At 43.9% G+C, this 18,724-nt stretch overlaps 1 protein-coding gene across 5 annotated transcripts in view; it reads left to right on the plus strand.

The window, feature by feature from the left end:
* Positions 1-18,724, plus strand: part of GRAMD1B (GRAM domain containing 1B) — a gene marked incomplete at its 5' end in the record, with an annotated part of 441,171 nt that overhangs the window by 317,704 nt on the left and 104,743 nt on the right. For all 5 annotated transcript variants that reach the window (XM_082273752.1, XM_082273757.1, XM_082273755.1 and 2 more), the window contains one exon: positions 2,125-2,145. In XM_082273752.1, coding sequence (XP_082129878.1) covers positions 2,125-2,145 — 21 coding nt within the window. The remainder of the gene's footprint in view (positions 1-2,124; positions 2,146-18,724) is intronic.

Here is an 18,724-nt window from a genome sequence, read left to right on the forward strand (position 1 = left end):
AACGGGATAAATGAAGCACATAATAAACTGACAGAAGATTTGACGCTTTCCCTACTGTAGCGCACCCCTCCCCCCCCCCCCATAGGAGCCACTGGTAAATTGGGATCCCCCCACCCTGCACAGCAAGGCATACGAAATCGTCACAGTATCCCAGAGTCCAGAAACAGTCCAGTTCTTGATTTTATGTTTTATTGGGGGGATAAAACTTGGATAGGGAAATTATGGGATGCCCACTTGACTTCAGAACTCTTCAGGGACAACTTTCCTATATACACTCCCATTCCCAGCACTCGCTTGTAGACAAAACACAGACTCAGATGGAACACTGAAGAATCTGGCAAAGCACTCAGCCAGATAAAGCAAAGGCCCTTTACAGACGGGGACCGCAGGTCACTTAGGTTTAAATTCAGTGTGAAGCTTGCATCTCTTGTGTCTACTAATCCCAGCACCACTTCTTCAGGCACTGCCAGCCCACCTGGCTGCAGTTGCCTCTCTCACTAGCTCTCCTGTTTATTTCCCACAGTCCTCCCAGACTGAACACTCACCAGCTCACCCAGCTGACTTCTCATGGAGACCACCTGGATGTGCCGACTCTCTCTCCTGCTGTCCTCAAAACTTTCTCCTCTGCATCCAGGCAAAGATTCCTCTGTGTGCTGTAGAGGGTCCCTCCAGGCTTGAGGGCACCCTCAAGGGCCACGACAGCCTCCTCACCTCAGCACTCCATCTTCCACCCGATTGCCCCTGCTGGCATGATTCAGGAGTATTTAAGAGTATTTAATCCCCACTTGGCTAGGGCCCTCGCCAATATTTAAAGCAGCCCCTCTGAACCTCCCACCCATACTTCTGGAAGCTTCTCCAAGGTTCTAGCAAGTAGGGGGAGGTGTCAGCGGTGCTGCTTGATGAGTCATCCAGCTTCCCAGAGTCGCTCAACCCTGACCCAGATTCAGCACAGGCTTGGCTGCTAGCCAAGCCAAATGTACTTACACTAACAGAAAAAACTATTTACACTAGCACCCAGCTAGGGGTGCAACACTACTTTATCCAAAAAAATGTCCCTTTATTCCATTATAATTAAAAGTGGTTCACCTTTTATAAAAGAAATTAAAAAAAAAATAAAGGTTACTAACACTATAGCACCACCCCCCCCCCCCCCCATCCATCTGGTCCCAGCTGTACTTACCTCTAGTATTGCACCGATGTCGGTATCATTGCCGATACTAAGCTTTTACATGAGTACTCGTGGAAATGCTCTGATATATTTGCTAAGAAGTATTTTGCCCTGCTGCAATGCAAAGCAACACCAGCAATTCAACCCTTGTGTTTGAGAATCCTAAGGCTGGCCATACACTAGTAGATTTTACAAACAACGTTTGTATAAACATTTGTAATAAAATTCTTTGCACATTTAATGACCGACTTGTTGTTTAAAAGTACTTCAAACTTTAGTTTGCTTTTAACATTTGGTTTTGGAATGAATGTAACTTCCTGAACGAAAACCACATTCACTGTTAGAAATTTCTTAGAGAATTGGTTTCCATCCTGCTCTTTCAAATTTTGATTGTTGTTGTGGTTGAAAACGAACGTCAATTTGACCCAACTAATGATTTAGAAAATTGAACAAACGTTTTGAGAATGAAAAATTTTGAACGGAACTTCGTCAGTTAAAGAATCGGATTTCTAGAAGTGGACTCTGGATCTGATTTGATCTTCATCAAAGTTGTAATAAAAGCTGCTTACATTATCGCATCTTTGTCAAACAACATTTTTGTTCTTTTTTATTCTTTAACTCGTCTGGAAGGTACAGTGTAGATGAATACAAGTCTAATGGAGATGTAAACAATTATTTTATTCGAATTCTCTTCATTCATGAATGTTGTTCTTTAAATCAGAGTGAAAGCAGAATGCTGACCTTCCAAAGTGACGATGGCACCGGGTTTAATGGAAGATGCAGTCCAGAAGTCGTTGTGCCTTTTTTACGACGTGATGTCTGTAATAACATTTTCATGCAGTGTATTTCTATATGACCTAGTTTTTCTATAATCCTTGTTCTTTTCTGTAATCCTTATGATGTTAGTATCTTTAATGAAAAGATGAGATGTTAACATGTTTTCTTTCTCTTTACAGAAGAGCCAGAGCTGGTACAATGTGAGTAAACCTCTATTCCAGTTTTATCTTCTTTATGTGCTTATTAATGTCATGTCTTTTTGGCTTATCTGCCTTGCTGCATGAATTTAATGTTTACTGCTTTCAAGTAGCAGGTAAGTGCTGCCTCCTGCTGGCCACTTTGCAGTATTGCTCCTCTCAGCTGCACTGGTTGTATTTGATGTGTGTTGTGTAGTTCTCGTTTTCTTCAGAGGTTTCTGCATAAACTGGATGAGATCGGGGCATCTAAAGACACTTAAATACGTCTTCAGTTAGGGCCTGTATCCAGCCACAACAACTTAATTTTTGGAGTAGGAACAGCCCAACCCTTGGCAAAAAAAAAAAGAAGAGCGGGGCTTTGCTTGGTTAACCACTTGCCGACCAGCCGCTGCAGTAATGCAGCGGCAGGTTCCCGAGAATCACCGTACCTGTACGGCGGTCTGTGGGAGCGCCCATTTGCCAGCGGGGAAGCCGATCCACAGGGGCGGCAGCCCCTATTGCTGCCAGGCACCCGCGATCACTCCCCATGAAGAGAGAACTGCTGTTCTCTCAGGAATCAATACAGAGCTCCTGTGATCCTCCTATTTAGGAGCACCGGTCTCTGTATTGATTTCACAAGCCCATCCCCCTCACAGTTAGAAAACACCCCTTTAGGATCACATTAAACCCTTTGATCGCCTCTGGGTTAACCCCTTCCCTGCCAGTGTCATTATTACAGTAACAGTGCATATTTTTAGCACTGATTACTGTAGTAATGTCACTGGCCCCCTCCAAAAGTGTCAAAAATGTCAGTTAGGGGTCAGATCTGTCCCCTGCAATGTCGCAGTCCTGCTAAAAATCGCTGATTGCTGCCATTACTACTAAAAAAAATATAAATAAATAAAAAAAATTACATAAATCTTTCCCCTAGTTTGTAGATGCGATTTTACTTTTGTGCAAACCAATCAAAATATGCTTATTGGGATTTTTTTTTGTTCTGAAAACATGTAGCAGAATACAAAATTGGCCTAAAATGGTGAAAAAATTTGATGTTATATAGCAGAAAGTGAAAAATATATATATATATATTTTTTTCAGAATTGTCGTTCTTTTTTTGTTTATAGCTCAAACAAAAAAAAATCACACAGGTGATCAAATACCACCAAAAGAAAGCTCTATTTGTGGGAAAACAGGACATCATTTTTATTTGGGTACAGCGTCGCACGACCGCGCAATTGTCAGTTAAAGTAACGCAGTGCCGAATCGCAAAAAATGGCCGGGTCATTAAGGGGGAAAATCTTCCGGCTCAGAAGTGGTTAAGCAGCCCATATATGAATATGAGTCTCTTTTTTTTTTTTTTTTTTTTCTTTTTTTTTTTTTTCTTTCAACCAGCAATTTAGTTGGGGTAATCCTCCCCACCGAGCCTTTGTATTCTGACAGCGGTGCTGATCGTACGCACATTTTCCAACAGGCTGGTTGTCCAGAGGCCGATCGATTGACTGACTCCTGTACATCCAGCCTGCACATTTGGCCAATTCAACAGGGAACCAAGTTTCGATGCCAGCTTTATTGCTAGAAATAAAAAGCGGTTTATTTATCTGATCCCTCGCTCATCCCTGCAGCTTCTGCACCCACATGTTTTAGGATTCTGAGATTAACCGTTTGCCGGCCATTTACTGTATATATACGGTGGCAAGGCCGCTTTGCTGCACAGGATCACGTACCTAGTATGTGATCCTGCACTTCTGGGTCTGGGGCGTGCGCTGCCAGCGACCCGCTCCCGCTGTGATTAGACACAGTAAGAGCTGATCGGTAGGTACGGCAGACTTGATGTCCACCGGCACCCGCCGATGTTTCGGTACACAGGCAGATCACCATTCTGTCAGTAAGGAAGGCATGGATCCTATCTCTCCGCTAAGCAGGGGCACCAATCCATGCCTTCTCCTAGTACAAGCACCTCCCCCACAGTAGTAAAACACTGGTCAGGCACACATTTAATCCTTTGATCGTCCCTGATGTTAACCCCTTACCAGCCAGTATCATTAGTACAGTGACAGTGCATATTTTTTAGCACTGATCACTGTATTAGTGTCACTGGTCCCTGAAAAGTGTCAAGAGTGAGTTAGTGTCCCAACTGCCCGCTGCAATAGCGCAGGCCCGCTAAAAGTCACTGATCGCCGCCATTACTAGTTAAAAAAAATAAATAATATCCCATAGTTTGTAGACACGATAACTTTTACGCAAACCAATCAATATACGCTTATTGGGATTTATTTTTTACCAAAAACATGTAGCAGAATTCATATTGGCCTAAATTGATGAAGAAATTTGATTTTTTTTTTCTTTTTAATTTTATTGGATATGTTTTATATCAGAAAGTACAAAATATTGTTTTTTTTCCAAATTGTCAGCCTTTTTTTGTTTATAGCGCAAAAAATAAAAACCGCAGAGGTGATCAATTACCACCAAAAGAAAGCTCTATTTGTGGGGCAAAAAGGACATACATTTTGTTTATGTAGTGTCGCACGACCGCACAACTGTAAAAAAAATAAGACCGTGCTCTATTGCAAAAAATGGCCTGGTCATGAAGGAGGGTAAATCTTCCAGAGATCAAGTGGTTAATATCAGAACAGGATTCATAGCTCTGCTCTGGACATGGACACCTAGGGACAGTCAGTCCATCTTTGGATCATGGAGGAGCAGAGGATTAGGTAAAGTAAAATTGTTGAACTAAAAAGATGTATAACAAATGACCGCGCCTAGGTGATAATTGCTTGATACTGCTGCTGTCTTATTGAGAATGTCTCAATCACAAATATAGGCAAAAAATATATAGATGTATCCAAATAAATACTTTTACAAAATCATCAATCGTGCCGTGTGAAAGAAAAATTATTACTAAATTGATATTGTATCAAAGAAAAAATAAACTTTTTTTGCTTATCTGAATGTGTGAAAAAGTGTTCTGGTGCTTTCATAAATACCCACACATGAATGTGTTATGAATTTAGCAAACGTATAACAAATGTAACAGAAAGATGTTACAATGTTTGAAAGAAATAGCCACAAGTGTGTACATCAATCATAAGGGTCCTTTTACACGTGGCGGATCGTATTTTCCTCCGCTCAGGCACTTTTTTTTTTTTTTTTTTTTTACACCGACACGGATGACACTCTCGAGTGTCCATACCGTATGTCCGTTTATCATCCCATCCGTTTGTGGATGATAAAAGGAGATAATGTATGTCAATGGGATTGCGGATGACACTGCTGACATCCGTATTTGCGTCCGTTCCGTTTTTATAAACGGAAGAAAAATAGGGTTCTCTTCCGTTCCAAAAAGCAGAACTGATCGGAAAGGACGCAAATCGGATATCAGCGGATGGTCATCCGCTGATATCCGCAATCCCATTGACATGCATTATGTCCGTTTTTCATCCGCAATCGGATGGGATGAAAAACTGAAATACGGAACGCCTGTGCGAAAGGACCTTAAGGCTGCATTCACATGTCAGCGTATTGATCGCGGGCAGAATCGCCGCGATTCCGCCCGCGATTCGTAAATAAGTCAGGTCGGTTCGCAGCAGCTGATCCAATGCACAGGATCCAATGCTGTTTACACTCATGTCCTGGGCTTCTTTTCTCAGAAAATAGGTACAGTAACTCAACCATGACCCCTCAAAACCCCCGCCCCCCCCCCGCCACACACACACACACACACGCACCCTCCAAACCCCATCAAATAGTGGGTGTGGCAAAATTTCACTAACAGTGGGAGGGTCTCAAAGGGGTATTTAATACCAGGAGTGCATTATGTACAGAGTGCAGAGTTTGGGAGAGGTTGCACACAGAGTGCAGGGTCCGGGGGTGTGCTGCATTCAGAGTGCAGAGTTCAGATGTGCTACACAGAGTGCAGTTTAGTCTTCTTCCACAGCTGCTTACCTCCGCATTCCCCATCCACATCTCTTTCACCCCTCTCCAGCTCTGACCTCTGCATGCACCCCCCCCCCTCCACTACCCCCATCTAATCCTCACCTCCTTAAAAGCTCCACCATCTACTACATGTCATACATTTGTTGCTGTAATAAGCTGAAGCACTCAGTCTCTTGTACCCTCCTCGCATACTGTAGTTGGCTCTACCTCTTTCACTTTTAGGGAGATCATCCAGTGGGGGTGTCGGCATCTGCACTGCACCCTAGGAACCTGCATTTCTCTTGTCCCCATCCTCATAGGCATGCGCACAGGGTGTGCCAGGTGTACCTGGGCACACCCTAATAACCCTGTGTGGTGCAGATTCACCCTGTTTGAACCCCTGATATTTCAGCAAAGCCCCCTAACGGCTCCTACAATGTTTATACAAAATACTAAAAATAATAAAATTGTAAAATATAATAAAAAATAAAAACTACTGACACCATCCACTGCCCTTACACCACTCTCTGCCCTACTGACAGCTTCCACTGCTCTACTGACACCATCCACTGCCCTCACACCAATCTCTGCTCTACTGACACCATCCACTGCCCTCACACCAATCTCTGCTCTACTGACACCATCCACTGCCCTTACACCACTCTCTGCCCTACTGACAGCGTCCACTGCTCTACTGACACCATCCACTGCCCTCACACCAATCTCTGCTCTACTGACACCATCAGTATAGATATACACATGTACGTGTTTGAGCTTTGAGGTGCACACCCTAATGCAATTGGCTGTGCACACCTATGCCCATCCTGCACTCTGCTGTTGGGAGGCAAGCTGTCACTTTTTAAACACAGAAGCTGGATTTCTGTTTTTACAAGTGATAATGGTGAGCAAGGAGCAGAGGTCCTGAGCCAGAGGTGGTGGAACGGAGTTCCACAAAGTTTCAGCTGAAAAAAAGCCCTGCTCATGTCAGTGGAGACACTTTCAAATGTGAGTTTAAACTGTTTTGAATAAAGTGGGAATATTTTTAACCACTTGCTGACCACCTACCACAGATATCAGGGGCGTAACTACAGGGGTTGCAATTGCAACCGGGCCCCATGCTCCAGGGGGCCTGTGCGGCTCGGCTCTCCTGTACACCTGGATAGGAGGGCGGGGGGGGGGGGGGAAGGGGGCAGCATGTAGAGAAATCACTGTCCTCCTTTGCTACAGGAGAAAAATGAAGGAGATTGGTTCCTCTGTATGCTGCCCTCGCCGCCACTCCTATCCAGTTCACCTGTGTTCTGCTGTCTCTGAGACCCTGTGTGCTCCCCTGGTCCCCCCCCACCCCCACCCCACTGTGCTCCCTTCCCTCTCCTGCTGGCTGCTGCAGGGGATGTGTCACAATAAAGAACCAGGAATGAGTCAGTAAATATGTAATTTACCAGCTCCTTCCTTTTCTGAATGTACAGAGTCATAGTCAGTGACATTGTAAAAAAAAAATAAAATAAAATGATAAAAAAATACAATTAAAATACCAAAAAAAAAAAACTACTGACACCAGTGGATGAACTTCCAGGATCGCAAAGGTCACACTTGCCACTGGGCCCTGGCATTCCACCACCTTGGGGAGGCCCCAAGATGGCAGGAAGGGAGCCCACTGCAGAACTTGTGAAAGGGTCTCGCAATGAGAGTAAAGGGCCCCAGGATCAGTGAGAAGCGCCGCAGGTTTGAAGGGAAGGGCCCCGGCCAGGGGTCTGGGGGGCCCTTCATGGTTTCTTGCACAGGGGCCCTGAAGGTTCTAGTTACGCCTCTGGCAGATATACTGCAGCAGGCTGGCTCAGCTGCGCGAACCGGCATATGGGTATGACGGTTTGCGGGAGCACTCCTGGAGTTGCACACGTCCGCCCCCCCCCCCCCCATTAGGAAGCAGGGAAGCTGATCCATGGGGCTGGCGGCCGCGATTGTCACCAGGCACCAGCAATTGCTCCCCGTGGAGAGAGAATGATTGTCTGCTGTTGTAAACACAGCAGATCGTTGTTCTCTCTGGAATGAACAAAGAGAGCCTGTGATCCTCCTATTTAGGATCACAGGTCTCTGTGTTGATTCCAGAATTACCTCCCCCATACAGTTCGAAAACACTCCCCAAGGCTCACACTTCACCCTTTGATCACCCCTGGGTTAACCTCTTCCCTGCCAGTGTCAGTACAGTAACAGTGGATATTTTTAGCACTGATTACTGTAGTAATGTCGCTGGTCCCTCCAAAAGTGTCAAAAATGTCAGTTATGGGTCCGATCTGTCCGCCACAATATCGCAGTCCCGCTAAAAATCACAGATCACCGCCATTACTAGTAAATAAATAAAAATTACATAAATCTTTCCCCTAGTTTGTAGACGCAATAGCTTTTGTGCAAACTAATCAATATACACTTATTGGGATTTTTTTTTTTTTTTTTTTTTTTTTTTGGTAGCAGAATACAAATTGGCCTATAGTGATGAAAAAAATTTGATTTTTAAATTTTTTTTTTTTTTTTTATTGGGAATGTTATATAGCAGAATGTAAAAATATATATATATATATTTTTTTTTTTTCAGAATGGTCGCTCTTTTTTTGTTTATTGCGCAAAAATAAAAAACGCACAGGTGATCAAATACCACCAAAAGAAAGCTCTATTTGTGGGGAAAAAAAGGACTTTAAATCCTCTGTTTCTGCTGAGTGGATTTCTCTCACTGTAAATTTGTCAGGACAATGCTGTCACTTCATCTTTTTATTCATTGCTATTATGCTTTTATATTTACAGTTGTGCCTAAAAGTTTGCATACCCTGGCAGAAATAGTGACATTTTGGCATTGCTATTGAAAATATGTAAAAAAATATATATATAAAGTATTTTATTTAAGGATAGTGATCATGTGAAGCCATTTATTATCATAATTGTTTGACACTCTTTAAATCCTAATGATAACCCAAATCACCCAATTGGCCCTGATCAAAAGTTTCCATCCCCTGGAATGTTTTGCCTTGGTACAGACACAGAGGGTGACACAGACAGGTTAAAATGGCAATTAAGGGTTAATTTTCCACAACTGTTACTTTTTTTTCCATTGCAATTAGTGTCTGTGCATAAATAGTCAATGAGTTTGTTAGCTGCACTGTTGGATGCATTGTTGGATGCACTGAGCAGGCTAGATACTGAGCCATGGGGAGAAAAGAACTGTCAAAAGACCTGTGTTACAAGGTAATGGAACTTTATAGAGATGGAAAAGGATATAAAAATATGCCCAAAGCCTTGAATTACCCAGTCAGTACTGTTCAATAACTTAAGTAGAAAATTCAGCGATCTCTTGATACAAAGCCAAGGGTCAGGTAGACCAAAAAAGATTGCAGCCACAACTGCCAGAAGAATTGTTTGGGATACAAAGAAAAACCCACAGGTAACCTCAGGAGTCTGCGCTGGAAAAAGACGGTGTGGTTGTTTCAAGGAGCACAATACAACGATACTTGAACATGAGTGGACAGAAAGAAGCCTTTACTGCGCCAGTGGCACAAAAAAGCATGGTTACAAAATGTCCGGTGACACCTTGACACGCCTCACAGCTTTGGGCACACTGTAATCTGGACTGACGAGAACAAAGCAGAGCTTTATGGTCACAACTATAAGCGCTATGTTTGGAGAGGGATTAACAAGGCATATAGCGAAAAGAATACCATCCCCACTGTGAAGCATGGTGGTGGTTCGCCTATGTTTTGGGGGGGGGGTGTTAGCTCTAAAGGCACCAAGAATCTTGTGAAGATTTATGGCAAAATTAATGCAGCATGTTATCAGAAAATACTGGAAGACTATGTGCATTTTTCTTCATGAAAGCTGCACATTGGACGCTCTTAGACTTTCCAGCACGACAATGACCCGAAGCACTAGGCCAAGTTGATTTTCCAGTGGTTGCAGCAGAAAAAAGGTGAAGGTTTTGGAGTGACCATCACAGTCTCCTTACCTTGATATCATCGAGCCACTCTGGGGAGTTCATGCAAGACGACCAAAGACTTTACATTACCTGGAGGCATTTTGCCAAGATGAATGGGCAGCTTTACCACCTGCAAGAAGTGAGGGCCTCATAGACAACTATTACATAAGGCTGCACGCTGTCATTGATGCTAAAGGGGGCAATACACAGTATTAGGAACTAAGGGGATGCAGACTTTTGAACAGGAGGCATTTCATTGATTTGTTTTATGTTTGTTCCATTCTGTTGTCACCTACAGTTATATAATATGAATCCCATAATAAATAAAAGAAATGTGTTTTGCTCACTCAGGTTTTTGTAAAAAATGGTACATACTGTATATTACCAATTCTCCAAGGGGATGCAAACTTTTGAGCAAAACTGTTATCTGTTCTGGGTTCAGTTCTTTCCACAGAAAACATCTGCATGGAGTTTGCATACCCCGCCTCCCTGTCTGGGTTTTCTTTGGGTGGTCAAGTTTCTACACACAATAAAAATCATTATTGTATCATAATAAATATTGTTAACCACTTACCAACCGACCGCCGTGTATTTACTGTGGCATTGTGGCTCTATTGCTAGAAACGACATACCTGTACGTCGTTTCGTTCAATAGCCACTAGATGGTGCGATCGCACTGCTGGAGGTGCAATCGCTCTGTGATTGCCTAGTGGGGATGTCAATCAATGGGTCTGGCGAACCCGATGTCTGCTGGCCACCCACGGTCACCCCCTGAAGAGGCAGACTATGTAAACAAGGCAGATCGCCGTTCTGCAAGGGGACAAGATGGAGATTTTGTGTTCCTGCTAGGCAGGAACCCGCATCTCTGTCTTCCCCCAATCAGAGCAACCCCCCCCCCCCCCACAGTTAGTAAGCACTCCCTAGGGAGGCATTTAGCCCCCTTTTATCACCCCTGATGTTAACCCCTTCCCTGCCAGTGTCATTAGTGCAGTGACTGCATTTTCTTTTTTCTTTTTTTTTTTTAGCAGTGATCACTCTTAGTGTCAGTGGTCCCCAAAATGGGTCAGTTAATGTCCAGTTTGTCAGCCGCAATGTCGCAGTCCCTCTAAAATAATGCTAATCTCCGCCATTACTAGTAAAAAAGAAAAATTCCATAAAAATATTGCATCGTTTGTAGACGCGTCAAACCAATCATTATATGCTTAATGGGAATTTTTTTTCCAAAAATATGTAACAGAATACATATTAGCCTAAATTGATGAAAAAAACTAGATTTTTTAAATTTTATTTATTGGCTGTGTTTTATAGCAGAAAGTAAAAAAAAAAAAAAATATATATATATATATATATATATATATATATATATATATATATATATATATATATATAATTTTTTTTTTTTACTTACTGCTATAAAACACAGCTAATAAATAAAATTTAAAAAATCTAGTTTTTTTCATTAATTTATTATTATCAAATACCACCAAAAGAAATCTCTATTTGTAGGGGAAAAAAGGACATACATTTTATTTGTGTACAACCTCGCACGACCGCGCAATTGTCAAAGTAACGCAGTGCCATATCGCAAAAAATGGCTTAGTCATTAACCACTTCCCACCCAAGGACTTACCTGTATGTTCTTGCATTCAGTGGTTATACCGGGATAATTCCTGCACCTATAGGCATCATCCCTGTACCATTATTTTCAGCGGGCTATTCTGTAGAAGGCGGAAGTGATCTGAGTGGCGAGTTAGCCACTCGATCACTTCTGCGGGTGGCAAAACGGGGTCACACCCCCCCTCCCGCTGCCTCCTCTCCCGGGCTCTCCGGTCCCATCATGGAGGCCGGGAACAATGCGGCCGGCGGCGATGGCTGCCTGGGAGAGAGAGCGAGAGGAACTGACGTCATTCCCCTCTCTGGAAACCGGGAGTGATGAGTATTCGTCCCTTCTAGTTCTGCCCCTTTGTTTACCTGGCCATCAGCGGCCAGAGAAGCAGGTGATTGTACCGATCTCGGTCTGGGCGGATGCATGGACCCCAAATCGCTCCATAAAGAAGACCTCTCACTGCCCATGCTATCACAAGGAATGTTGTTCATCCCTTGTGATAGCAAAACATTTTGTGTAAAAAAAAAATAAATAAATAAATTTAAAGCGCCACTGTCCCACCATGCTTACGCGCAAATGTGAACGCATAAATTCCTCCCGCACGCATATGTAAACGGTGATCGCCCTACAGGTGAGGTATTGTCGCGAACGTCCGAGCGAGAGCAATAATTCTGGCACCAGACCTCCTGGGTGACTCTAAACTGGTAACCTGTAAAGACATGTAAAGCTACGCCTATAGAGAATTTTAAACATCGTAGTTTGCCACCATTCCACGGGCAGACGCAATTTTAAAGCGTAACATGTTAGGTACCTATATTTACTCAATGTAACATCATCTTTAACATTATGCAAAAAAATTGGGCTAACATTACTGTTTTTTTTTTTTATATGAATGTGTTTTTTTTTCCCAAGAAAAATTGCGTTTGAAAAACCGCTGCACAAATACCGTGTGACACACAAAATTGCAATACACTTCATTTTATTCTCTGGGGTCTCTGCTAAAAAAAAAAAAATATATATATGTGTATATATATATATATATATATATATATGTGTGTGTGTGTGTGTGTGTGTGTATATATATATATATATATATATATATATATATGTTTGGGGGTTGTAAGTAATTTTCTAGCAAAAAAAAATTTAGATTTTCACATGTAGGAGCGAAGTGTCGGAATAGGCTTGGGAAGGAGGTGGTTTAAGGGGGTAAAATGGTTTATATATTAATGGTTAACTGGCATGTGAACCAACTGACTTTTGTGTAAGAGGGTAAGGCCCCATTCACACTAGTGCGACGCAATTTTGCCGCGATTTCGCGGCGCGATTTTGAAAGCAATGGCAAGGCTATATGCCTCAAAACGCATTAAAATCGTGGCAAAGTAGTGCAGGAACTACTTTGAAGTCGGTGCGACTTCAAAACGCACTGATATGAATGGGGCTCATTGAAAATAATGGAAAACGACTTGTCATGCGATTTTACGGTCCAAAATCGCGGGACAAGTCGCACTAGTGTGAATGGGGCCTAAAGGAGACATTGAATAGTGAGCTTCTTTAGGGTTGTGTAATAATATTAGTGATTCTATGTACACTTCCTGTATAATATATTTTGGTGTTGTATAAATACAGAAAGAAAAAAACAATCGCAACCGATTCTGAATTGCAAGGCTTTACATTCCCGGAAGGAGACTAGGCTGTTCAGGGCTTCCCTAGGGGGCGGTAGTGAGTTCTGCCAGCAGAAGGAAAGAAATGGTCATTGCTGTTCATGTTCCAAGTCCTCAGCCAGTATAGAATATGAACATGTCACCTCATTCTGGCCATAGGGCAGACGCAGGGAATGCCTTCAGGCTTATCTTTATCAGAGGAAGTATAAAGATACAGAGATGGTGGATCAGAGATTTATCTGTATATATAGACATTGTGATGACTCATTGGGAAAATTCCAGGAAAACAAATTCCTCCTTTAGTAAATGTCTGATGGCTGTGTTTATACAATTCAGCTGCCTGTATTATGGAGAGGGAATCATACATTCATTGCTAAATACACACTGGAGTTCTGCTAAACCATCCTATAGGAGCCATATCACTATAGCTGCGTGTCCTACTGGCAGCTTAGATTGTATCCTATATTCTGAAAACAAAGTCCACGTCCTTTATCAAAAGTCAATCCTCCCAATACTGAGAAATCGCCACTTCAGCTCCGGAAGGTTTTACCCCCTTAATGACCAGGCCATTCAGCACTGCCCTACTTTACCGGAAAAATCGTGCGGCCGTGCGACGCTGTTCCCAAATAAAATTGATGTCCTTTTTTTCCCACAAATAGAGCTTTCTTTTGGTGGTATTTGATCACCTCTGCAGTTTTTAGATTTTGCGCTATAAACAAAAAAATTGCGACAATTTTGAAAAAAAAAAAAAAAACACTATTTTTTACTTTCTGATATAAAACATCCCCAAAAAAAATATAAAAAAAACAAATTTTTTTTATCAGTTTAGACCAATTTGTATTCTGCTACATATTTTTGGTAAAAAAAAATCCCAAAAAGCGTATTCTCCCTCTCTCCCCCCTCCCTCTCTCCCTCTCCCCCTCCCCCTCCCTCTCCCCCCCCTCTCCCCCCCCTCCCCCTCTCTCTCTCTCTCTCTCCCCCCCCCTCTCCCCCTCTCCCTCCCTCTCTCCCTCTCCCCCTCCCCCTCCCCCCCTCTCCCCCCCCCCTCCCTCTCTCTCTCTCTCTCTCTCCCCCCCCTCTCCCCCTCTCCCTCTCTCTCTCCCTCTCTCTCTCCCCCTCTCCCTCTCCCTCTCTCTCTCTCCCTCTCCCTCTTCCTCTCTCTCTCCCCCTCTCTCCCTCTCTCTCCCCTCTCTCTCTCTCTCTCTCTCTCTCCCCCTCCCCCCCCCTCCCCCCCTCTCTCTCCTCCCCCCGTCTCTCTCCCCCCCTCTCTCTCTCCCCCCCTCTCTCTCTCTCTCTCTCTCTCTCTCTCCTCTCTCTCTCTCTCCCCCTCTCCCTCTCTCTCTCTCTCTCTCTCTCCCCCTCTCCCTCTCTCTCTCTCCCCCTCTCCCTCTCTCTCTCTCTCCCCCTCTCCCTCTCTCTCTCTCCCCCTCTCCCTCTTTCTCTCCCTCTCTCTCCCTTTCCCAGAAAATGTCTGTGTGTTGTATGTAGGGGAGATGAAGATATATATGTAGTATCAGTGATTACTCACAGCAGAAGCCAATCTACGGGTGCCAGGCAATGGATGTCCGCCAGCACCCGCCGATTGTGTAGAGACACAGAACGGAGCTCTGCCTATGTAAACAAGGGGGGAAGTGATGGATTTTGTGTCCCTGCAAAGCAGGGAAAAATTTTTTATTTCCCTTAGTAAAAGCAGCACACCTAGTACTCAAAAACACTGGCTAGGCACACAGTTAACCCTTTGATCACCCTAGAGGTTTAACCCCTTCCCAGCCAGTGTTATTAGTACAGTGACAGTGCATACTTTTAGCACTAGTACAGTGACAGTGCATACTTTTAGCACTGATCACTGTATTAGTGTCACTGAATCCCACAAAGTGTCAGTTTGTAGACATAACTTTTGCGCAAACCAATTTGTATACACTTATTGGGAATTTTTTTTTTTTTTTAAACATGTAGCTGAATACATATTGGCCTAAATATATGAAGAAATTGATTTTTACTGTTCATTTTTTTATTGCATTTTTTTTTATAGCAAATAATAAAAAAAAGGTTTTTTTTTTTTCTTCAAAATTGTCGGTCTTATTTTGTTTATAGCACAAAAAATAAAAAAACGCACAGGTGATCAAATACCACCAAAAGAAACTCTATTTGCGGGAAAAAATTACATGAATTTTCCTTGGGTACAGCGTTACATAACCACACAATTGTCATTAATGTAGCGCAGTGCTGTATCGCAAAGGCCTAGTCTTAAAGTGAATGAAATTTGACCAGGGCACATATATCTGTAGTGTTTACTTATCTCTCAAAGCCCTAAGTCCCATGTCTTTCTGTTGCTTCATTCTTCATGTTATCAGCATGATAACTTCTGACAAGTGAGATGAAAGCCGCTGGAAATTTGTGTCGGGTGGTGCATAGAGATAAATTAGCAGAGAGCTGGTCTATTCACAGCACAGCTCTGCACATTCCTTCCTTCCTCTGCCTATGTGGAGAGGAGGGGGGGGGGGGGTGCCTTTTCTCCAATCATCTGTCACACAGTGTATGCCAGGACTCCACACCCAGTGCTGGAATAGGAAGAAAACATTCTAACACGATGTTCACTTTCTAAACAGTGTAGAAATCTGAAGATAGCAGATATGTAAATAAAACGTATGTAGGGAGATTTGTCTCATCTCCATGTATCATATTAGGCTGTTCTCTTCACTGGGTATATGTGAGGGTTTACATCCACCTTTAAAGGGGTTACATCTTCCAGAGGTCAAGTGGTTAATTTGTTAGTCAAGTCCATCTAAATCTACTAGTCCATCTAACACTGCCCCCTCTACTGACTGACAATGCTGCTGTCCAAGGGTGTCTCCATTGTCCTCAGCTCAGAGTGGACAGGAGGTAGGTTACTGGCCAGATTACGCAGTGAAAACAAAGGCGAGAAAAAAGCATAAAAAAGAAAAAAAATGCAGCCACCACATCCTAGGACTGGTAAGCTGCAATATATCAAATCTTGGTTTTGGGTAGAATACCACTTAAAGAGGTTGTACACCGAGAATTTTTTTTTTTCTCTTCTTTACATCCTGAAAGAGAAACCCATAATGAGCTAGTATGCATCGCATACTAGCTCATTATGAAATACTTACCTTAGAACGAGCCCCCGCCGTGCCGTCCGCTTACCTGTATGACGGGCGACATGTATAGTCGCCCGTCTTCCGGGATCGCGGCATCCGGCCATCTGATTGGCCGGAGCCGCGGTGACGTCACTCCCGCGCACACGCGCGGGAGCCGACGGTCACGGCACGGGGCTCTGAAGGAACGGCACGATCTGCCGTTCCTTCAGAGCGCATGCGCCAGTGACGTCACTGGCTGCATTAAAGGTAAATATCTCCTAAACGGTGCATGTTTAGGAGATATTTACAGTACCTATAGGTAAGCCTTAATATAGGCTTACCTATAGGTACAACTTCCTGAGGAGGGTTTACTTCCTCTTTAAGCCCTGGTTCGCATTGATGCTTCTTTGAAACCGTGCAATTTCAGTTGAAGTAGCATGATTTCAAAGTAGCATGTCAGTGCGATTTCAGGTGCATCTGTGTGGCTTCATGCACAGATGTCCATTGAAGTCAGGGCCATCTTACCGAATGGGCACGCTGGGCAGTTGCGACCCAGCCCCAGTCAAGCATTAGTCCTGATTCCTGTATGCATTCCACTGCTGAACTTAGCAGGTGGCAAGTGCCCGTCGGCCCTGTGCTGCTGTCAGGCCACTTGGGCCATGGAGGGGGAGCCCGCAACTGCAGGAATGCCTGTCCGCCTCAACGGGAACAGGAACACACAGGAAAATGAAGTCTGACTCCCATCTGTGTGTGTGTTCACCGGACCCAGCCCCCCAACTTGGAAGCTGTCACTAGCCTGGCACTGCTGTACCCATAAATATCGCCTTATCAATGATATGCATTTTTATTCTCGTGGGTGATTGTTTAGGCGGGGCCCAAGTGCACTGCATTGCCCGGGGACCTATAATGCTCTTAAGATGCCACTGATTGAAGTCACAGCTGAAACTGGCAAAAGTAGTGCAGGAACTACTTTTGCAAAGTCGTTGTTGCACCGATTGGAACGATGACATTGCTGGCAATAGGCTGCGACTTGACATGCGATTTGACCTGTCAAATTGTATGACAAAAAGCTCCAATGTGAACGAGGGCTGAACCTTGTTTGTATTCTATTTCATTTTTGTAAAAATATGGAAGTGGTGTTGCACTACCCTGGGCAGCTTCAGCTACCTCTCTGCCCTCCCCAAAGCGCACTGTGTACATTACATGTAAATATTGAGCTAGGGATGAAAAATGGTTTTATGGCTTTAGAGGGGAAACATGAAGAATAGGTGTTAATATTTACCTAGCTTTGTTCTTTATCCTACATGACCTGTGTGACCAGTCAGCCCAATAATCACTAGAATTCCATCCAATGATATTTTCTGTGCAGGAACAGGAACAGTGTGTATTTAATAACACATTTCTGATTTTTCTCTGTAAACAGTGTCAGTGTCAGGCCATGTTCTCTCTTGCTTCCAAATCAATCTTTTCTTTGGTTGACATCCAGGGGTGTAGCCCAGCCGTCCCACCCTAAATTCTGCAGATAAACAGCGGAGGAAGGATAGACCAGATCATGTGTTTAGATTGGGAGACACTTTTGCTTGTTGATTATTTTGCAAAGCTAGACAAGCCTTAAATTAAAGGTACATCTGTATGTGTGGAAAGCTGCCAAATCATGCCTGGCCTGTCAGTGTGCCAGGCGTTACCAATGTAGCTTGCTTAGTCCTCTCTTCTGTACAGGTGAGACTACTATAATGAAGAGCTACTGATTTTGGTGTCACACCTGGTCTGTACAGGGATGGTGAAAAGGAAAGGGTGCAGTTCTGTAAAATTGTCTCCAAATTGGGGTAAGAAGTTGAGACTGATCAGTCACTAAAGCAGGGGTCTCAAACTGGCGGCTCTCCAGCTGTTGCAGAACTACAAGTCCCATCATGCCTCTGCCTAAGGGAGTCATGCTTGTAACTGTCAGCCTTGCAATGCCTAATGGGAATTCTAGTTCTGCAGGAGATATAGGGCCAGGGAAGGTCTGGGCCAGGGGACAGGGGGGCAATTGCCCCCAGGCCACTCTGATGCCCCATAAAAAGGCTGCACCGCTTCTGCCACAGACATGCCTAAAGGATTCCTGGTAAGTGAAGTATAAGTCCCTGCCGCTGACCACCTGAGTGGATGGTGTAAACTGTGTCTGAGCAGAGGCCGGTTCCATGCCCCACTGGAGACTCTTCCAACCTAGCCAGCCCCAACCGAGTTGTCCCAGCTTCAGCTTGGAATAGGGGTCAGGAGGAGGATGGGGAGAGTGGGAGGAGGGTAGAGTCGCTGCACCATGGACCTCTGGTTCTATCCCCCCCCCCTCCCCCGGGTCGAAAGTTGCCAATCTGCCTCTGGGGATGGC

The sequence above is a fragment of the Pelophylax lessonae genome (genome assembly GCF_965119305.1).
Source record: "Pelophylax lessonae genome assembly, chromosome: 12".
NCBI classification, from domain to species: Eukaryota; Metazoa; Chordata; class Amphibia; order Anura; family Ranidae; genus Pelophylax; species Pelophylax lessonae.